Genomic DNA, 23,691 nt, shown 5'->3' with positions numbered 1-23,691 from the left:
TCAGAACCAAAATCCCAAGTTAGCAATTCCCTATCCAACAGGGAATCTTTTCAACTGAATATGAGGATTTCAGACTAAGCCATTAACTTGCAAAGGCTCAGAACAGAGAGCCTTCCTTCAAAGCAATATGACCATTGTGCAATTTGTAAATGCAATGCAATAGGGCAGTTCTGCTTTCCAAACCACTGCCAGACTTGTTCCCATGCACAGCAGTACTCAACTCCAAGCATTTTAATGAAAAAAAAATCAGCTATTTCTGATGGAAAAGATATGCAGTTTTGTGGTTGATATTCATAGGACTTCTCATGTTATTCTGTGCTTCACTCCTTGCCTCTAAGCTATGAATTGCAAATGACTCTGCTGCTGGAGAAAGTGTACCTGTGGAAGTGCAAGACTGGAAAACCCTGGAGTTTCATGGAAAGTATTTTTCTATTTGCATAGTAGCAGGGCTCCAGCAAGCATGACCACTGGGCATCCCTTTCTCAGGACTCTCTAGATGTATTTTAGTATCTTATCCTGGTCTAAAATGGCCAGGATACTTCAAGGACAAGTTTAAAAAGAACAAAGAGCAAAATAAAGCCCCTTATGGAAGGGCTCAAATGAGAAAATCCACTTTTCATTGGAGTATATTAGCATAATCACAAGACCATGCCTCTGTTAGACAGAAAATTCTTCTGCTGATCACAGAGGGAAACTCATGGCAGACTCAGAAGAGTCTAACTCAGACTTATGAATTCCAAGTACCCTGGGAAGTAACACAGGCCTTAATGTCACCACTGCCTGTCTCCAGTGAAATGCAAATTAGGATGTGAAAAGGAATACAAACCCCTTCCCTCATCTGAAAACCAACAAAACTGACAATTTCTCAGCTTTTTTCTGTCTCTCTCACTAGTTTGCTGTGCTCTGTTGCTGAGGCTTGGATGAACCACTGCAGCCATGGAGTATAAACACAACTGACCTATGTCTGCCAAAAATTGGAAAGATTATACCTAAAACCCAGAGTAGAATATAAGTTGAAAGCTATCACAAAGCTCAGTGCCAAGTTCCTTGGTTTTCTGTTTTCATTCCTTCAGTGGAGAAGGAATGAACTGAGGCAATTATTGTTCCAAAAAGGTTTGTGCATCTTTACAGACAGAAAGATCCAGGCAAAACCACCACCTTTTATTTCTGGTTTCAGTTTGGTGTGCACCTTTCCACAAAGAAACAATGGAGTCCCCATCCCAGAGATCTCACCACATAATTAGACAAATGTCAAGTTGGAGTTTGCAAAGAGGCAAACTTTTCACAATTTAATGTGGTTTTTCATTATCTTTGTGTGTATACCTTCGAAATGCAGTCAGAGCCAAACAGGCAAAAGGAAATAACAATTTAAGCATTTTTAGTGAGAACACTGTATTGTTTCTCTGCTGTTCTTGTATCTCTGCAAAGGTAACTTGTTTCAACAGTGGTTTTTTCCCCATGGAGCACAAGATTTGCTACTTAACAACCTTCCCTTTCCATGGCAGCAGAGAGAAAGGAGTAAATTTGTATCATTCTTCCTTTGTATGAGGATTTCCATGGCGGTGTGAATTTTGTTTAAACTCATTTTCAAAAATAATTTTCCCTGTTCCTGCAGCTCTGTGTGAACTCATATCCCAGCACACAGTAGCTTTAGAAAAAATCTAGAATATATAATCTTTAGTACAATATTCACAGAAGCCTCAACATACTTAAGAGAAAAGAACAAATAAAAGACTTTTACACAGTCACAATCCTGTTCCACTGAACTGGCATCCCTCCCATCTTCACCTCATAGTTCAGTTTTACTGAAATATTCCTGCACCTTCTCTTGTTGGCCTCTGCTTTTATCCAGAGCTTTTCTGGATAAAAATCTCATCTGTTTCTGAGGGAACAGATATCCCCCTCCTGCCTAACCACTTACATCACTGAGGAAATCATCCCCTTGAATGCCCTAACAGTACATTAGCAGTTAAATATATATATATTCTACCACTTAGGCTTGGGTGCCTGAAAGAGCAGATGATGCCCACTCAAGCAGCTTTTCTACACTCAGCTCCCTCATCAATGCAAATTCCCCATGGAGAATGACTACAAAGACTGGGCTCCTGCAAATATTTATAGCATAATTCAACATGGTTAATGAAGTAACCATGACACAGACCAGAAAGAATACCAGTTTAATATGTCAGTCCTTAGCCACATGAATAGAAATTTATATGTATACATAGATATCATCTAAATCATGAAAAAACTACAGGCTCTGCATTGCTAAATAGTGCAGCTGCAACAACACAAAAAAACTTTGAATCCTGAAAGGTAAAGATGTTTAACAAATAGCAAAAAGGCTAAATTTCATTTTAGAGGAAAAAACAGGAAAAAAAAAGTGTGGAAAATCAGCATAGGTGACCTAATTTATGGTTGAGGTTTCTTGAATAGATACAGTGATATGCAAACTACTTCAATACTAGCAAAAACGGCAAAAAAAGTGCTTGAGGTTAAATGCCACTGACTTTAATACAGCTATTGAAGGATGTGCACCCACTTGAAAAGTATCCATGTATGATAACAGTAACCATCTCTTAATTTCCAATCATCAGGTTAGCACTTTTTACACATTGCCTGAGAGTTAAGTTCCTAATATTGAGTGCTTATCAGTGCACACACTGGTAATTTCAAGCACTTTTGCTCAGGAAAACAAGATTTCTAAGCTGCAGACATGTCTTTTTTACAAAAATCTCCTATCTTTATTGCTTTAGGATTTAGCATTCAAAAGGGTAACTCACAGCATCTCGTGATTTAAAAGATTATCTTCCTCACAGTAAAATAATTTTAAAATATGCTTCTGTGCTCATATACTCGCATTTCAGTTGTATTACAGAACTGATAGAAATTAACCTAAAACCTAATATTCTACTCTCATGACAACACAAAAATCATACTTCAAACTACTACAAATCCCAAATCTTGAATTATATACAATGTGTGAAGTCAATTATATTAATTCCCTAATTAGATATTCTTCCCCCATTACCCAAAAAATTGGTATTTGATGCAATGGAAGTCTGCACAACATGTTATTAATCACTGTCAACAATGTGAAAGGTTGCAAAGATAACTACTCATTGTTATAGAATCTGGGCACGTGGCCAAAAAGAAAAAAAAATACACACATGGATATTAAGTTATCATCAATAGTTATGAATAGCTCTTGGCTTCCAAAGTTCAACACTCAAACATCTGACATGCTGCCTGGAACTGCCTCACAAAGGTATTGATTTCAGAAGGGTTTAACTGCATGATGCTCTCTGTGAACATGCAGTGCACTGCCACATATGCTGACTGACAATGTGCTTGGACTGCAGACACACAACAAGTTCAGATATTGGAATCTAGGACTCAATTTTGAACTATTTGCTGAAGTGCACAGTCACATTTTCCTCTCAGACATTAAGGATGAAATGAACCTATTAAACAGTCACCACTATGTTTTTTGATATCTTTGACATTATCTGCAAAGGAGACAGCACCACATTACAAATAAAAACAAGCAGTCTTTATCCAGCCATTAAACACAAATCAATACTGAATACTTTCATTATTTTGAGGCTGTAAAAAAATTCTAAATTGAAATCCACTTCCTAGTTTAATAGGAATGGATATAGGAATGGAAAATAACTCATAATACAAAAAGCATTCTAGATTACTAATTTTAATTGGCAACAAAAGATTATCATTGAAGTTCATCATAGCAATTGACTGGCAACAGAATAATTTCTGCATACCATTCTCCTTCAGAAGAAAATTAGCCATTCCAAACTCCCAGATGAATTTGGTCACAATTATTGGACACCCCTTAAGTTGGCTGAAAACACGTGCAAGCTTTAAGGAAACATGATTAGATCCTGTTGTATCCTCCAAGGACCACACTAACAGACTTGACATTACCTCTCTTCAAAAGGCTCAAACCCAGCTGGGGCAGCAGCTACAACACACTCTGGGGCACTTCTGGCAGTGAGGCTGTTGATAGTCCTTGTGGGTGTTCATCAGGGATGGGGGTCATGCTTCTGACTCCAGGGACAGATGGAACCGAGGAACTGCAGGGTGAATGAAGCACATCTAACAGCACTTGCCAGGGCTGAGACAGGACAGACTCTGCCCTCCTCTCCCCATTCCCTAGCTTAGACTCCCCCATACCCCAGACAAGATTCACTGAAAAATAAGAAAAACCATTTTTCTCTGTCCTGAATATTTGAAACACATCTGCTGAAAAGGATTACTGTAGAAATTGCTATCAGAACCACTACTGTAACCCAAAGAAGCAGAACACAAGAAACCTTCATGCTATGCTCTCAACCAAAATCATCAGATTTATTATATAAATTAGTGGTTTACCTAGCAAGATAAACCCAATTAGTATGTATGATTTATCATGCACACCTCTTGAGACATTCAAAACATCTTGGCACAATCTTAATCCCAAATCCTTCTGCCCTTGGTAGTGATTAGCTTTTAGTGCAGACGAAATGACAGGGAAGAGAGGACAACAGTTACTGCTTCTTCGTCTCCAAAAACACATACAACTGATGGAGATTAGACCAAGTTCTTCAGCTGTCCTCGCTCCCTAGGAGCACAGGGCAGCACCAGAGAGGAATCACCTCCATTTCCACACACACCTCTGGCTGTGTGGGACATTTCTCTCAGTCCAGTCGCTATTTTCAGAATACACCAATACTCCGTACAGACAGGAATCATCTGCTCCTCAGTGTACACATGAAAAGCCACTTTATGGAACATTAAAAAAAAAAAGCTACTATGGAGCATTTACAGGCTGTAGAGTATTGTGGTTTTGTTGTGGTTTGTAAGAGGTACTTTTTTGCTTGTTTAAAGGGCTTTTGTTATTGTTTAGGAATAAGGACACTACAATTTTTAAGCATATTTCCTCATATGATGTGAATGCTTGCATCATACTTGCTTTCCATGTGTCTTGCATTCTTTCCTGCAAAACTCAAACAATTGTTTCATCCCATTTATCAGGATTATCCATTTCTAATTTCCATTTTACTGACAGCAATAAAAAACCCCAAATAAAAAACAAAACTTGCACTGCAAGAACAAGTCAGTTCTCTTCCAGCTTCCCATCCTCCATCACTCTTCTATTCTCCCAAAAAGAGTTTGGAGCTACATAAAGTCACACAGGGCTATGCTGACAGCTGGATTAATCTGAAAATTATGCCCACCTCTAAAAGGAAAAAAAAAATAAAAACACCACAACCAAAAAAAACCCCAAAATCAGCTTAATCCAAGAGGAGGAATCCAATACTGGAGGTGTGTGTCTCAGATATTCTCATCTGTGTAGAGCAGCACTGAAGGGGACACTCAAACAAGTTTGCCCTTGGAATGTGAAGCTGCAGCAGGATAGTGGTAGACAGATCAGTCCAACCCAAGGAACACACCGAGATCATGAAGGGCTCTTTTGGTTGAACTTGTTAGTAAAACTCCTGAGATGCTTCCTGCTACTGGAACATACCCAAGCTGGGCCAATTATCACCACCCAGCTACAGCACTTCCCAACTCAGATCCTGTGAAAACAGCCTAGAGAGCAAGAGAAGAAAGATTTTCTTCCAGCACTTCACATTCTCTGCTCCTGAACCACAGAGTTCCATCTTTGCTGCTATTATTTACAATTGACAATTGGAAACTAATATTCTCCTCCGTGATGAGATACACTTACACGCATGGAAAAAAATCCAACAGTTACATCTACAAGCCAAAAATAAATTACCTGCAGATAAAGACAAGTGAATACAGAAGACTAAAAACATTGTGTTTATGCCATTATTGATCACAATGTATGTTACAAAATCTGGATTTTCTGCTAATGGCACTCAGTAAGTATCTTCTTTTGCATTGTGATTCTATCAAAGCATTAAACACACTGACTTCACACTCAGCCACTGTAAATACAGTGCATGACATTAGACCATCCACCATCAACTCCAAGTTCCAGGCTCTTAGAAAAAGCAATCACCTGCCTATCTATTTAGAAAGGCCCTTGCCTGTACATGCTTCCATCTATTTTGGCATTTCGACACACTGTACTGCACTGCAGGTTACTACGCAGTTTACACAAGGTGAAAAATCTCCCCTACACTCACCTTTCATCCTCTGCCAGCTAGTCTATTATGCCATGTCATCTGAGTTTTAAAATGATTCATCCATGTATTTATTTTCCCCACCTGATAAATATTTATGAATATTTCATTCCAGTCCTAACACATACACACCATAACTTTTATTTAGTCAAGCCCCTTAAAGGAAAAGGAGTTTGAAGACAGGCTCTTCCTATTGCCAAGCCTGAGTTCCAGCAGTCAGCATATTAATCAAAATAATGCCAGTTTGGAAGATAAATTAAAGAGACTATCAGCACATAAGATTAATATGATTTTCCCATCAATGGAGTGCAGTATTTAAGACCTGTAAAAATTAAATGTTTGAAATAAAGATATCTTCTGGTGTTTTGTGGTGTCTTCTCATTCACAGAATGCGAGTTATCAGCCTAAATAATAATAAAGCTCAAACATTAGGCAATTAGGATATGGCTGATGCAACTTTCATTCATTTCTACTGTCTTATGCTGATTTCAATCAAGGCTGATATGGGAAGGGCACACTTTCTATAACTGAATTGGCACCATCTAGTTTTTGTTTGATTAGTTTAATGTCCATGTTATGAACCAATGGAACAATAATAAAACAACTGAGATCCAGTTCCTCCTCATGCCACAAAAAAATTTAACTACAATCCAAGTTTCCTTACCCTAAGCCTTGCAGTTCTGTGATCTCTCCAGTTTCCAACCACTATCATTCCTACTGTGTTCACAGGATTTACTTTAAAATTTTGAGCATCACAGTACTAAATCGTCGATATTTTAAAAATTCATTACCTTGTTTGACATGATACAGCAAACATCAATGAAGAAAACAAAGATCTGAATTAGGAGACTTCAGAGAGTGAATGAAATAACACAGGCAATTCCATCTGCCTTGTTACATTTTTGGAGTAATCATATTGGATGTATGTTGTTTATCCAAAACAAATCCTCCAAGTTACTGAGGAGCTGATAGTCACTGCTGTCATCAGAATGAAGAACTGCAAGACTTTAGAAAATAAACTGCAAACCAAATGCTTGTAGCATGTAGAATTCTCATTTTCCACCCTTAAGTGATGTTTTCCATAACAAGCCTACCTTGTCTCTATTGATTTCTCAACTGTTATCAGATCTCAGAAGCTACTCTCTTGAATACAACTCCTTTTTCCAGTGCAGAATACTTGAAAAATAGCTACACAAGTCTGAGTACATATTTATCACCATCAATGTGTGATAGCCTCAAGAGACATTCACGCATCAGAATCTGTTAGCAAGAAAAGGAATCAGTCTTCAATAACAGGCTATTTTTTCCCTAATGCTGCAAGGACAAGCTAATTTGTAAGCCAGATCATTTCTTTCCAAAGGATGAAAGACAGTCTTCTGCAAATAGGGGATTTTTATATCTCAACCACAAAAAAGGCAAGATTTTTTTTTTCACTCTACCACAAAATGATGCCCATCCTCTCACTGACTTTCACTTCTGTGGGAATGATGCAGGAGTCTCTCAGTCTCACAAAAATGGGTCTGGTTCCCATCAGAAGCTGCAGTAGACTACCAAGCAGTTGGAGAAAAGTTGAGGTGTCTACATTGGGTCCATCTCCCCATAATACTGTCCAGAGAGACCATGGGTCACTGTCACATCCTTTCTCTGCATTACACTGCATTGCCAGATAAAGAGCAGGAACAGAGTTGACTGACTGGCAAAAGGGTTTGTGCAAGAAACTCAGATGTATTATCCCCTCCAGTCTTCCTCTGCAAAGGGAAATTATGACTTGATCTAGAAAACAATAATAAGGTACTGCATTACAAAGGGAATTCAGCTGGGAGAATAAGTTCACTTAGTCCAACAGTCTCCTACCAGTTATTTTAGAGTTAGATCAATGTGACCTTGAACAATTTTAGAAGAAAATACCTGTTTCAATCTATAACACGCCTATTTAACTGCCAGGTTCTGTTACATTTTAAGTATTCCTCTTAACTATCCTTTGAAAGTAACACATGAATATGAATGTAAACACAGACATATGATGTTTTTCAAGCAGGAATACCTAAGAAATACACATTTGTCACACTCACCAAGAATTTCTTCATCTGCACTGCACCAGTTAACGTGCTTCAAGTTGTCTGTTGTACTGGATCTACACTTTAACAGAGAAAGCTAATTTCTTTGTTGAAGAATATACTAGAGCTTTGCTGCTACTGGAAGATGTCACTAATACTTGTTTGTTAAAGTTATGAATTGCTGCAGTGTGCAAGCAAAAATACTTCTATACCACATCTGTCAAACTAGACTATAATCAACCAGAAAAACCCCTAACACTGAGTGCCTAAAAATAAATACTGACAAATGCATGTCTGTCTCTCCCTAATGCCTCCCCTTTGGAAGACCGCTAGGTCTGGAAGACTCCAAGTTTTGCAATAAACCCTAAATTAATAAAGAAGTCTGAATTACCACAGAGACTACTTCCTATACACTCCTTCCTCCTTTTCCCCATTCCCACTCCCTTCACCAGGAATATCACAATAGATAGCATACCTCCGGGAAATCAAATTTGCTTCCAGGCACAGATATATCAGGAGACAATGTCTGACTGTCCAATTTGAATTTCCCTGCTATTTAGGTTTTGAAGTATTTTATACCATGGCCCACACATTATTTCAAGTGATAATTACTTCAAAGCCAGAGGGTAGCCATTTGAATAATAATGAACATTCTTCTTAGGAGGTGTGCGGGGAAACTACACACTAATGAGTTAGAATGTATATTATCTGAAAGACACACTTGCTTTATAAAAGTAATTAAAAACACAACCTCTAATGTTTACCTTCTTGTACCTTTTTTGGAACAGACAGAGACATCTGTCCTATTAAATGCACAGGACACAGAACTAATTTTTGCAACACTGAGTCTTCTGATACTCAGAAATTTCCATTGGAATTTCCCATAGGTTAAGGCTGGGAAGCAACCTGGTTCCTTGTCCTGGGGTGACTTTGTGATGCTTGTATCCCCAGTCATCTGTTCTCTTTGTGCTGGATATTAAGTTCTGCAACTTTAAGGTTGGTTTCAAGAGTGAAGGGGGAGAGAAGAGGTGCAGAGTTTGTTATCAGAGACTGCACTTGCTCCCCTGCATCCTTCACACAGACTGTGCTGGCTGCAGTGGACAGCAGGAGAGAGCTCCTCTTTGCTCTTGGTTAGTTTTTGACTAGCTGAGGCAGAGAAGCTCCCTAGACTGTGGTTTTTTTCCTTTTCCTTAGAATTATTTGAACCTGCTCCAGACTGAAAACCCAAATCCTTCTCTCAGAGGAAATCTTTTCCCAAACCGTTTGACGGAGGGGCCGTTTGAGTCTGCTTTCTGGAGGAACCCCTTTGGAGGCTTCCTCCCAAATTTCCCCTAAACCAGGACACTCCTGAAGCAGTGAAATGCATCCTATGGCATAGAAAACATGCGTTTGCTACCTCTTAATCATAGAAAGAATGAGGGAAATACAAAAACTTCTGTTAAACCACTCTAAAAGAAGGGAATGAGAGATGAGTGCATTTCACAGCTGCGGAAGTATTTCCAGGAACATTCTGGTATTAGGGGCAAATTTTTTTACAATCTAACTAGTAATGGAAGAATTTTTTTACTAAGCATAGAGTTCTCTTTAGTATCCTACAACCCTTTCTAATATCAGAAGTTAACTTTATTTTGAAACAAGCATTCTTATACTCCCTAGAATACACTCTATACTACAAAGCACTTATCCGTATTTACTGCTTGAGCCTTTTGGTTCCATTGCCTTTGAAATTAGATTGATCAAGCCATTAGAATCTTAGCTATAAAATCCTCATTTATACCACAGGATGTGGAAAACTGAAGAGGCTCACTAGTGCACAGAGTCACAGCTTCAGCATCATGTCCAGCTTTCACTCTTTAGCCCACACTCACAAGGGCCAGACAAGGCAACTCAAAGCCAGCTAGAGGAGACAGAATACATAACCCATCCCAGACTAGAGATTTTCCACAGAATCAAGATGCCTGGCTAAATTTTGAAATATCCCAGCTAATTTATGACCATTAATACTCAGTCATCCAAGATAAGAACAATAATCATATACAATGCCTCAGGGTTTTAAAGCCTCTTGTCAGCAGCAGCAGCTGGAAGAAGGGCTGGATTTCTTCCCTACACACAAGACAAGCAGCTGATGCATCATACTGCTGGGTTTCTGTCCAACTCTGAAAGATCAGCTATTGATCAGTGCCACAGGCAGTACTGCACACCAGACACTGTTGGAGGATTTGAATGAGCAGATCACACCAGTGTAGTCTTAATCTACCATCAGAGAAGAGGCAGGGAAAAACCAGTTTAAAACTACATGCTATGGAGATACACACAAATGCAAGCCATATAAAGTCCTTATCAACACTGATCCTCACTTTTAAAGACTGGAAATAATCAACTCTTTCATATTATTCAAGACAATTTCAGCAAACAGAAATAATACAATGAAATCTGCACTTATCTGTTGTGTAAACTGTCTATAATACAAGCATTTCCAGAGGCATGCTTGCCAGCATTTAGGAATAAACCCTCAAGAAAATTGTTCTGCTTTTTTTTCATTTGGGGGAAGACAGATGTCAGGTTCTCCCAAGCATATTGTAATTCATTCCCATGCTCTATTTTTTGCTTCAGATAGAGATCCAAAACTGGGCATCCTGCTTAAAGAGTACCATTAGCAAATTTGCAAAAGGTGTTTACAGATGTTTTCCACAGAGATTTCCAGAGTACTATCCTTGTAGCATAATGCTTCATTCACATTTCTTCCATAACTTCAGAGCCACAGCATAAGCAGCAGTTGTTTATGGTTTCATCTCCTGATCAACTTCATTCTCTCCCTCTCAAAGAGGCCTTAAGCCACAGTTCATGTGAAAAGCCACAATTGTCCTTCATGGCTTTAGCCATCTGCTTGCACATAGGTATTTCTTCCACGTCCATGGAACTTCAGCTGAAACTCCTTAGTCAAGTTGTTTTTGAGATAATGAGCTTCGTTTGGTAGGAGAAAGAGAAACAGCATCTGTATCTGTGCCACTTATAGTTTACTCACTTTACAAAACAGAGGCAGAGCTCAAAAATATGGGCAAGCCTAAGACCTCAAGGAATCCCATACGAGCCTTTTTTCCTTGTACAGTAACACAGACATGGGGAAAGGTCAGGGTAAGGAGATGAAAGACTGACAGATTTGCACGGGTCAGTTCTAGCGTAGACTATGCCACAGAGTCCTCAGGCACATGAAGTTCACCACTTGCAGTCTAATCTTTAGTTGACATCACCACAGATCCTTTGTATCACATCCTAAATAAACTTATACAAGTTGGAGAAAAATCACCCTTGAATCTTAAAAAGTTCACAAATTCCTTTAACTAGACAGAGATTAAAAGAGACATCAGCTGAATAATCAATTTACATTATATTAACATTTTTGACAATATGGAAAATTTCTTCATGACCAGGATCTGACTGGGAGAGGGTTGGCAATACCAAATCACACTCCTATGACTCTCTCATTAAAACCATTATAGAAAGAACTTCTAGATAAAATAGAACAAATTACCTTGTAGCAACCATTAGGTTAAAATCTGCATCACTGAAACAAATACAACTACCTGTTTCTTTGAGTCAATTTCTCAGTGAAGAGTGATTTTAAATTGTCACAGACAACCCACCCACAAAAAGGGTTACAGTGGCATCTCAAAGAGCAGCAAACTTACAACCTTAAAGCAGAAGCCAAGTCCTGGACATGCAAACAAGGTACATCCATGTAACTAAAATCTCCCAAATCTGATTCTGTAATTATAAGGCTTAAAGTAAATTTATTAACAATCTTAATTACTGTAATAAAAACATAAAATCCAGTCAGGAACAAAAATTCTACAGAGATTGTTATGTTTACAGAAGGTTTTAAATATCTGAAGAAATGAAGGAGAAGCTGACATTTCCTCAGTTGTCCTGCTCAGTGGATTTTTATTGCATGTGTATTTCCATAAAATCCCAGTTAGCTAAATTATCAAAACATCACAACACAGCTGGTTGTAATTTCATAAGCTAAGTCTTGCTGCAATTTGTAAGTGGTTATACTTGAATGCTTCCACACTGGCTCAGCAGTACAGCACCCAACTGCATTAACTTCTCAGCACAAAATTCTGCTAATAAACATGGTACTCAGCCACCATTACCCTGCTTTAAACAACACAAATCCTCAGTATAAGCAGGTCAATACATGTGAGACTACTCGTGCTCTTTAAACTGACTTTGATATAAAGGTAGCAGCAGAGCATCCTCAAGCAAATGGGAAGTGTATCAATAATCAGCCAGGAAAAAACACAAACCCAGGAGAAAGCTAAAGCATATGGCTTCAGTCGTGGGTATCACAACTACTACTCCAACAAAAACAAGTCAAGAGAGAAAGACATCCTTTAAAAACAGTGTTAGTCTGCTTGTAACACTGTAAAAACTACAGCTCACACATTTTTCATTCAAAATTAAAATAAAATATATATTTTAAAAAAATCTGAGGATATTTGCTATCAAGTAGCAAAAGGGGAAAAAATATTAGAAGACCATCATCAGTTTGGCTTTCCTAGGTGCAGCACCAGACACACTCTGCCTCTGTGGTAGCATGCCCAGGGAGCTTGGGGGTGTATTGCAGAGTCCAGGGTGACAATTGTCATTGTTTATGCAATCAAAAGCAAAAATGCCCACAAACCCACGTACAAAAGCAATCAACCTGTGAGGTTGACAAGCCTGTGAGGTGCACTATCACCATGCTACTTTCTGCTGCTGACAACAAAACAGTCCTTTCTAAAACCAACCAGCTCAGTACATCAGGTAAGAGCAAATAAATCTCTAAAAAAAAATTAAAATCACAAGTTTAGCAGAGATAAATGTTTAGTTAGACAATAGAACACATTTACAGAGATCCATCCAAAGTCTGAATGCACTTCACAATTACATTTTACTCATCATTCAAAGAGGGTTCAGTCAGAGCAGAAGACAATTCTGTCAGCATTGCACATACACATTTCTTCACGATACCCCACTAACTTAGAGCCATGCACCTGAATGAAAAGTCAAGAAGAAGAAGGAATGAAGGATGGAAATCAGCTGAAGAAATATTTCATTTCAATCATCAGAAGAAAATGTATTTTATCAGAACACAGGGCAGCACTAAATTTTTCATGATGCAGGACATGAAAATGTACCTAACTAGATTATTTTAGCAGCAGTTTTTACCTTAAATCTCTTCTTCAAGGAAAAAAAGAAGTAAATATCTGAACTCATACTCATGAGATAAAATCCATTTTATACTATAACAATACCCTACATACAACCTTTACAGACATCACCTGTATTACTCTCGTATTTAAAGACTCTGTTGCCAAGGTCATATCCTGGCATAAAGCCTGCTCACTATTCACATTAGTATTCATGTTGGTAATCCTGTCACCTTCAGATGGTCAGTTTACATGGTTGTTAAACCTGATCAAATTCTTCACTTGTACATTACCAGTTACATGGAATTTGGCTATGTAATTCCCACTAGAGCCAACTTAAGATATGTAGATGGTTGCATTGCTATCCCAAAGATTAATACGAGTCCTTTTAAAGCCAGCCTGGAAAGCTGTGATGAGTGAGAAGAACCTGCTTTGGTTGATTTCTGCAAAGTTAGAGGTAGCCCAGTTTTGAGCTCTTGAAGATCAGCCAATACACGAAAAGCAAAACCCCATCCCTCTAAAAAACAAGCACTAAATACTAAATCTTGTCTTACTTTAATCAATGTAGCTGCTAATTTGATACTTCAAAATACATTAAAAAAAAAAAGGGGAAACTAAGGTTTCCATACCGCAAATGCAGATGCAACATTCTGTACTTCACTTGGGAAAGACAAGGCAGATCCATCATCGAGGGGTGCACACACACAAACTGATTTCTTACTACTTCAGAAACACTAAACAATGGTTGACTTTATGTCCATAAAATACATGGTGATAACAAGGATAATGCACTTACCTGATTAAAAATGAGCTTGGTCTTATTCCTTCCTGCACAAGCCTCATTTCCAATAAAAAAAAGTGTCTACTGAGGATTAATTTTAATGGCCTTTGATCACACATACACCTTTTCCTATTAGAAACCTAAGAACTTTAAGCTTAGAAACACGGAAGTTTACATTACTATTCAACTCCATCGTAACAACAATTGATTTGCATCAACATTATTATTATTCCAAACTGATTTTTCCCAGTAAGCCTAAGTCTAAGCAAAGCTCTTATCAGTAACCTTTCCCTGAAAAATTCTATAGGAAATGAAATGTAATACTCTGTTAAGGTTTGTTTTGCAAACAGAAGTAAGAGACATCACCCAAGCATGCGGAGTCATTAAAATGGATCTTACATATTTCATTATAAATTTAATAATCTCCATGACAGCTCGAGTTCAAGTTAAAATGAATGTCAGCAAAGCATGACCAATTGATGTTATCCCAGCTGCCACTGAGCCTCACTTGGGGTTATATTATACATTCAGAGGCCCCATGCTGCATGTGCACCAAACACCCAGAGCCAGAAGCAGAGAGGAGATGTAGGCTCCCATACCTATCAGCAAGGAGAGACAGACATAATTGCATATTACTTTTGGTGCATCACAACAATTACGGCGCATTTCAGTGTCACAGGTTGCAAACGTTTCTCCCATCACACCCCACATGCAGTATAATGTTGTACACTTAAGGAGGGGGGGAGCAAAACCCGTGTTCTAGCAGCCTCCAGAAATTAAATCAATAGAAGGATTTTGTTTCAACCTTTATTGATTTACTTCTGTCCCAAAATGCTTCCTTGAAAAAGTAGAAGGGAGACCTTGGCAGCTTGTCTGTTAATAGATCATGCTCACTGCAATTAAGATACATTCAGGAGTTTTATTTTGTTCCCCAAATACCATTTCTCCCAAGCAAGCAGCTGCATTTAATCCAGTTTCTGAAACTTTTCCAGGCTGCTTAGATTTCTAATGGGGTGACAGAGAAACCACTTTTATTCTTCAGCAGACCTGATGAAACTGTGACACAAACCTCCCTCTCCCTGAAATTAGACAGTGCTGTTGAACAGCAAAATAATAGCTGACGGTCAATTTTTTTTCTAACTCAGTTTTCAACTGAAATAAAAATCATACAGGGGAAAGCAGCTCTCCACACAGAGCTGAACATGGCGTTTTCTATCCCACATCAACTCTGCATTGAAAATGACATCAATGATTTATACAGCAGAAACATGTCATGTTTTAGTTTGCTTGACTGGTGCCAACAAAACAACTTTGGAGTCCCAGTTGTTCACAAGCCACAGTTTTGTCTGAGATAAGAACTTCACTTAGGTCAATTTAGTGCACCAACCCATTAGGATGGGATAACACAACACCACCCTGACACATAGTGCTGCCACAAAGCGCTTGTGCAAAAATAAGGGCCAACATCTGACATCAAGCACGTTCCACTCTACCTTTAGATTCAAGCCAGAACTACATCTGGCAACCACAGCAAAATGTAAACAGTACCACCAGGACAATAAGGACACTGACAAGTGCACAACATTCTCAACAAATTAAAACACCAAATGCCAAGAAAGCATTTTTCTAACCACTCCACTAAAGATACCAACAGGAAAAATAAAAAGCTAAACTTAAATCAATAATCTGGACAGACTCAGTAAGAGTCAGTGCATTGCATTTGCACTCTATGTCTCTTTCTCAACAGACAGAATTATAGAGATTTTTCCCTTCTTTCACTCATATCACAATTTCCCCTTCCCTCAGCTCTTTGCTCCACAAATTGGAAGAAGCCTGAAGAGAAAGACAAACATTTTCTAAAGCATATAATCAGGAGAAGAGATCTACAGCTGGCTGAGCATAGCAAGCAGCAAGTGCAAGTGATAAAAGCATTATGTGGAGCTCTTCTGCCACTTGCATCTCCTTCAGTAATTTAAGCAGAAAGTGTTCCCACCTTTTGTCACTTACCCTTTTTTGATCTTCCAGTCCATGTGTCACAGTCTTTCTTTTCTGATGTTGGTTGGATTCAGAGCCAGGTTCCATTTCCCTGCTACAAAGACTCTTCCAGCCTCTTAAAGCTTTCTCTAAAAACTCATAGTATAAACAACAAAAAACTAAAAATAATTTTTAAAAAGGCAAAATAATTCCTTCAAATTTCGTCCATTGTCTTTAACGATTCTTCTAAATTCCTGTTTGCCATCACTGCTCATTATCCTAACAAGCAGCCATTCTGTGAGCCTCTGTATCCTATAGTAGCTCAGATGAAGGTTTCCATGTAAGTGCATTACAGAAGGATGACAGAGCTGAATCCAAACCCAGTAGTTTGTGCCACATTATTGGTCCATCAGCAGCCTTTTCAGTGCATTCCTGGCACAGATAATGTATATGTCAATAAAGGTGTAAACGTGCATTTAATCCACTGTGTTGATATTATCAGCATCCCTCTCCTGGGCCACCTTCCTCCCATAAATCAATGTAAACACTTCGCAGTGATAATTGCCTTTTGCAAATCTAGAAGGTGTTAATTACGTAAAATCATCCATGCATGCTTGTCATCTTCTTCTTAGTATTCAAACAAATACCTGGAAGAGGGGAGAGAAAAAAAGTAGTTTTACCAGCTTGAAAGAAAACATAGTTACTGATGTTCTTTACCCACCACCATGAGCCACAAGTCAGAACTGATACAATAATTACGTGTTTGGAACATGCTACAGCCCTCGTCCAAGCTTCTCAAAACGCTTTGACGCCTATTTAGAGTGTTACCTTGCCTTTGGGGCTTATTGCATAAAACCAGCCCAGAACGACAATATTGTACATCAGAGCTGAAGCTACTGCAGCAACACTGACTGAACCCTGCAAGGATCAACTCAAAACTCAGCTTTTCGGGGTTCAGAGTCCCAAATCTAAAGACAAATCTGTTATTTTTCTGGGGTCTATTACCAAGGGATCTTTCTCCACAATCTGAGTGCCACCTCCCAAAATACTGAGCATGATAATGCATGAACAAACAGGTTCTATTATTACTTGGGAAAGAAAGCAGAGCAGCACCCGAAATCACAGCTTAGGAAGTCAACCAGCTTAAAATGCTGTTCTTTTTGTACTGAGAAGCACAAGTTTACAAGAGACACAGAGTTACTTTTTAAGGTAGGATCAATATCAGCAGGCACCAGGAAAAACGCATTTACTACACTGAATTTCATACTAAAAAGGCTAAACATTAAATCAATTTCAGCCACCTTAGCTGAGCATGGTATAAGAGCACATATTTAGCTGCATGTTTTTACAGGCCTGGTAGGCACCAAAGAAATCCAAACCTATGTCCTGTGTAACAAAAGAACTAATAAATAAGATCATCACACACTCTCCCACCACTAAAGGATAAACAGCATAAAAAGCAGATTTCTCACAACACAGTGGAAATGCTTGTTCTGCGTACTGAGGTCCCTTGTAATGCCAAGGCAAAAATCTTGACAAGACAACAGGTAGAAATACTGCTTTTGCCTATCAATTCAAATGCCCTCTCTCACTGCTCCTCACCATGGAGCACGAGGTCATCAAGACAGTTTTCTTTCTTCTAAAGAGCACAGGAAAGAATACAGCTGATTGCAGCAATGGCTTGCCATTTGAAAGTAATCTAAAAGCACATCTAACCCATTTTACAGAGAAACAGGTTTCCAATTGCATTTTGAACCAGAATTTGCTCCTGATCTGTGGTTTCAAACTTGCCAACAGCCACAGAAATCAGACAGGTGCCTTGAAGGCAATATATGGCCCCTGACCTTAGCAACAAATATCACAAGCAAAAAAACACCCCAAATTTTTAAAATATCCTTAAGTTCCACCGAGGAAAACTTTTTCCCTCCAGTGATTTCGCTGTGATGTGACATATGAGACTGCATCAGTCACATCGTGTAATGCCATGCTAGAATAGTATGACATAACCAGTGCAACTAAGGACAACATGAAAGGTCCCCTCAACTAGAAAAAAAAAAAAAGAAAAAAGTGCAGTCTCTGGAAGTTCCTATGCATTCAGTGTTCCAGCTTTAACCATCATGGAAACAGCCTCTCTGGGGAAACATATGAGGATCTATTTGTATGTAGCACTTAGTTCATGCCTGCAACCCAAGACCATGTGTTACAGGTATTTAGTATCACTGCCCAAGTTAGCTACATCAAGCTTCATGTATTAAAAAAATTTATTAACACAAGGGAAAAAATGCAGCCTAAAGCTTAAAGAACCATTCTAAGTCAGCCACAAACCAAAATATTTTTTAATACCTCGCCCGAATTTTATTCTTACTATTTCCAGTAAAAATAAGATTCACTTTTTAATCTCTGTGCATATCCAACTGTGGAGATGGATTTACTAAAAAAATTAATTTAACACCAATTAATTGGCATAAAATGCAAAACAAAAACTTCAAGAAGAAAAATAGGTAAGGTTTGCCGGGGAAATCACCACATAGCCAGAGACATCAAAACAAACAAAAAACCCGAGTGACCCAAAAATCTGTGTTACCTCATCCTCACAACGTAGCAACATCCAAAGCCCCCAGTACGGCTACGACTGAACGTCCTCCCTGAATAAATAGCTCTAAGAGCTCAGCGCCTACACCTGATCATGATTTAAATACATTAACAGCCTCAATGAGCCACAGGTGAATTGATATTCTCAAATTTAAGCCATAAGGGCTCCACCTGGCTACATCCTACCACGGTCCATCCTCAATACAGTCACAAAAAGGTCCCCACCTGCACAGAATGCCGCTCAGAAATACCTCGCTGGGTACCCAGATCCTCAAGGACGCCGCCTGGCCGCCAGTCTTTCATTAAAAGTAACGCAAATTAACACAACTTTTGGGGGCTTTCTCATTAAAATGTGAGCAATCTAGCAACATCAGAAATTTTTAATTCCCGCAACAGCCCGTGTTTCGGGAATAAGCAGGCAAGCAAACCCACAAGTTTGTTGTATTTTCTTTTTCACGCGGGGAGCAGAAGCCCGGCAGCCCGCGAGTCCCGCGGCTGAGGCGAGGTGCCAGACAAAACCCCGCGGCTCTGGCGGCACCGCACCCCGCCCGCCCGGGTGGGCTGCCCGGCGCACAACGACAGATAAAATAACAACAATGATACGCGTATCATCGCAGAGGGCAGCAGCAGCAGCGCGACGCGACCCGCCCGCACCCAGCCCAGACCGACCGAGGGAGGCACCGCGGCCCCGAGCCCGCCCCGCACAAGTTGCGGCCCCACGGAGCGCGGAGCGGCCGCTCCCGCACAGCGCGGGCGGTGCCGGCCCCGCCGAGCCCAACCGCGGATGGGGCAGAGCCCCCCGGGACCCCCTCCCGTCCCGAGCCGCCCCCCGGCGGGCAGGGCTCGCTGCCGGCCCCCGCTGGGGCGCGGGGCTCCGCCCGCCCGGGGCCGCGTCCCTCTCGCCGCCGGAGGGAGCGGGAGCGCCGGGACAAACTTTCGCATCCCTCCGGCGCGCCGGGCCGGGCTCCCCGCGCCCGCCGGTACCTGCCGGGGCTGCCGCGGCGGGCCGGGGGCTCCGGGCCGTGCTGCTCCCGCGGGCCGGCGGCCCGAGCGCCCAGGGCAGGGCGAGGGGCCGCCCTGCACGCCCGGCTCCGGCTCCAGCGCCGCCGCTCCGCGCCGCCACCACAACTCACTCCGGCGTCGCCACGACAACGAGTGCCCGCCCTTCACCGAGCCCCCTCCTTCCCTCCCTCCTTCCCTCCCGCCCAGCGCGGGGGCTCCCACGTGGGGTCACCACGCCAATGGAAGGCGGGGATGCTGCCGGCGGAGGCCGGGAAGAGCTGCTCTCCTGGCGGGAGCGGGTGCGGAGGGAGGCATTGCCGCCACCCCTCGACCACCTGCCCTTTCGGCTGTGCCGCATCACCTGCCCGAAGACACCGCCCGAGGCCGCAGTGTCGCCAGCAGAGCGCTGTGGGCCGGCTTTTGGACGGAGCATGTCATGTCCCTCCTCTGCCCAGCTCAGCCCGCTGCCTTACATCCCGTCCCCACGCCTTGGGATGTGGGAGCACCGCTGCAGGACCGCTGCACACAGATCTGGAGGATGCCACATGGCTGTGTGGCTCGCACAGCACTATTAATGCAAGATATTGCTGTGACCAAACGTGTCTTGATTAGGTGTCTATTCAAAACAAACCTAATGTAAACGTGGTGTTGCCCTCTCATTAGTGCACATCCTCGCACTGCTTGGAGCTGGGCCAGCCTCCTCCGGAGCCTCGCAGGCCTTAATAAGCCAGAACTAATAAGCAAGGCTGGGTGTAAGTTGACTCCTCGCAGAGCCACTTAGGAAGCTTAACACCGGTTCTGGAAATTACAAGTAGTTGCACTCCAGAAGGTTCAGGAGAAACCATCTTTGGTCCAGCACAACTTTCTGTCCCAGTAGACTTCAAGCAGCCTTGGTCACCCTGCCTGGCCCGCACATCTTCTGTGTGGGAGCAAAAGGAGTGGTAGCAAATATTCTCACAGATGCAAAATAAGAAAGAAGGCGGGGGGAAGTTATGTTCAAAGACTTGGCCCCAAACTGAAATGCACTTTTTGTAGAGGGAGTGCTGTAACACACTGTGTTCTGAACAGAATGTTACTGTCAAAGTCAAGGCTGGAGGCCACAGGAGTAGGATAATGTTGAGGGACTGTTGATTTCGGAGGGCAATCAGCTGCTCGTACTTCACCACCTGCTCTGACTACGGTCCAAGGAACCAAGGGTGACTCATGAGAGACTAGAGAGAAGAGAAACAGTTCCTATTCCATGGGAACACATATTCAGGAGCATCAGCAGCTTTCACCCTTCCTATCCTGGCACCAGCCCACCTTTTCAAGACATTTTCCTCATTTTCTCTCTACACTTACTAGTGAGTCCTGCGTGTGACTCCTTCTGCAGCACCTCATTCCCGAGCAAAGAAAATTCACTTCGATTCCAAATAAAATTACGGCTACAGTCTTGCCCTGCTTTTAGCTTTATCCTCAAGGTTCAATTCAGCAGAGCCTTCAGCCCAGCACGTCTACCAGTAAATAAAATTTACATCTCATTTAGACCATTTCTTTAGTTCTGTATTTTAAATGTCAAAGTATGTGGCCTCTGTAAAAAGTAACCTATGAACTTAGGTTGCCTGAGGTTTTGTTTCAGCTTATACAGAAAAACAAGATGTCACGAACACCTGGGTTGCTGTGGCTCATGGGACCTTTGGGGACAATATGTCTTGCAGAAGGCTCCTTCACTGTGACTCTGTCTGGCCTGTGCTCCAAGGCCTTTTCAAGTATTTTGAGGCACTTGCTGACTGCCAGCTCCCATGGAAGATGACATTTCTGTCAATGTATGATCCAATTGCCATTTTTTTTGTACCAATATTTCTCACATAGGCAATAGGAATGAGAAATTAAGCCAAACTGGTTCTTTGGCAAATTCAAGTGTGTTTTAGTATGGTAAGAGATGGTTTACAATACTTAGAAACTCTGCTTCTACTGTAACATTTTTATGTTTAGAAAATCTTCTTTTAAAATACGTGGTTAGAGGTAGAAAAGAAGATTAGAACAGCCTAGTCTACAATAAAGGAAAATTTCAATTCAACAGGACTGCTGTAAAGACCCTTATTTATTTTTCTCAGCAGTTGCATTCACTCGCTTGCCTGCACCTTTAGTTGCTGTGGAGGTTTTCCTCTGTAAATTCTTCAAAGTGATGGATTTTCCCTTTGAAAGAATGCTTGACTGTAGAGAACTACAGAAGTGTAGCCTTTTTTATTTTTTTCCTGTTCACATGTGATGCTTTGAGCTTTGAAAAGATGCGTGTACTGCCATCTCTTTGTTAATTTGCATGCCAAGAGCCTAAAAATTTGCATTACTGGCTTCATACTCCACAACTGAAAGCAAGGACAGTGATCTCTCACTTTTTCCAGCTAAAGGTCATCTGAAATACATGTTCCTCTCTGGCTCAGACTAGTGAGACATTCAGCAGTTCATGAAACAAAGAAGCATAAGGCTTATTTTTATTGATAAAATGTTGTGGTTGTAGCAAGGAGCGCTAGTGTAACAAGGTGTTGCGCATATGCACCCTCCCCAGTGCTTACAATGTAGACAGACAAAAAGCAACATTTTAACCTCTGTTTTAGAGGCAGAAAGCCGTGGCACAGAGCTGATGAGGAGAATTTGCCAAAATCGCATCTTCCAAGTGAATCAGCGTCTTAACCTCAACTATTCCCGCTCTTGTTGGTTCTTATCCTTTTGATGCATTCTAACCTATTAGATAGGTAAAAGTAATCTTGTGTAAAATTACAGCCATGGACTCTGAAAAGATAATGATCAAAGTCCAAGTTCTCATTGGACATTAACACAGAAATGACTCTCTTATTTAAGAGTCCATATGTAACCAAAGGTAACAGTCATTTTACAGTCATGTAAAAATAGGAACAAAGCACTTTAAATGCATGCCTTTAGTCCACTGATAATGTCAATCAAACCCCAGCACAACTCCTATGAAAAAACCGTTTAGTATTTAGTATTTAGGAGCAGCAGCCTGGGACTCAGGACTCCTCAATTTGCCATCTTTATGTCATCTAAGCCCACCCCAGGTTCTGTGGAAGCACACCAGGTTCCCACAGGAAAAAGTCTAAATGCCAGACATGCACTGTAAATGCATTAAGCCAAAGTTGCCTTTTGCCACAAATTCTATAGAAGTTGTTCTAAACGAAGCCCTTCCTATTGACTGGAACTCAGAGGCAGTGTTTGAGTGCACACTGACACTGGCCATGTTTTGGAGGTGTGCTCTCAGCACTGACAGCAGGACCCGTCCTGATGCTTTTTAATCACCATTGCAAGGCATCTTCAATGCTGTGAAAGTTGTGATGCCGTAAACCCACTCTTTGCCATAAGCATTTAGAAATAGGAGGCTTCATCTGCAAGGGCTTTTTTCCTGACACTGCTAAATGTCAGAGAAAGTTCAGTTCTAGCACATTAAAAGATGCCTAAAAATACTGAATATTATTCACACTCTCAAAGAACTAGTTTTTATTGCAAGTGAAAAATGTTTCATAATTAGAAAACAAAACATTCATGAAGAGCTACATGCAATTCATCATCTGAAGAATTTAAATCATTTAGCTTCAGATAATTCAGCTTTGATCCATAGACTGTAAGAGTCAACATTTCCTGAGGTGTTTTCACAGACTTTTGAGGACAATCTTGAGTTCATTTGTCTGTGTGTCTGCTGCAGGGCCTGGTAAAACATTCTGTTACAAAAACGATGGTTGAAATGGTAGGAGTGTTTATATAGCAAAAGACAGGGATGTAAAAGTAAAAGAGCAAAGCTTTCATTAATTTTTCAGGCTCTGTTATGTACGTTTTAGCTTTTGGCTGTGGCTAATCAATTTGAATGTTCACATTAGTTCTGACTTTAGGCAATGAATTCTTTAAAATGTCTTATTTTGCATTTTTAAGATGTTTTTGTGTAATATATG

At 40.7% G+C, this 23,691-nt stretch overlaps 1 protein-coding gene across 3 annotated transcripts in view; it reads right to left on the bottom strand.

Moving 5' to 3' along the window:
• NAV2 (neuron navigator 2) overlaps window positions 1-16,795 on the bottom strand; it is a 371,722-nt gene extending 354,927 nt beyond the window's left edge. For all 3 annotated transcript variants that reach the window (XM_033061466.2, XM_033061468.1, XM_033061469.1), the window contains exon 1: window positions 16,190-16,795. In XM_033061466.2, coding sequence (XP_032917357.1) covers window positions 16,190-16,264 — 75 coding nt within the window. In that variant the 5' untranslated portion in view covers window positions 16,265-16,795. The remainder of the gene's footprint in view (window positions 1-16,189) is intronic.
• Between the last annotated feature and the right edge of the window lie 6,896 nt (window positions 16,796-23,691).

Source organism: Catharus ustulatus, chromosome 6 (assembly GCF_009819885.2).
Source record: "Catharus ustulatus isolate bCatUst1 chromosome 6, bCatUst1.pri.v2, whole genome shotgun sequence".
Lineage (NCBI taxonomy): Eukaryota > Metazoa > Chordata > Aves > Passeriformes > Turdidae > Catharus > Catharus ustulatus.
The sequence above is the reverse complement of the archived record's forward strand: the minus strand, read 5'-3'. Positions and strand labels throughout refer to the sequence as shown.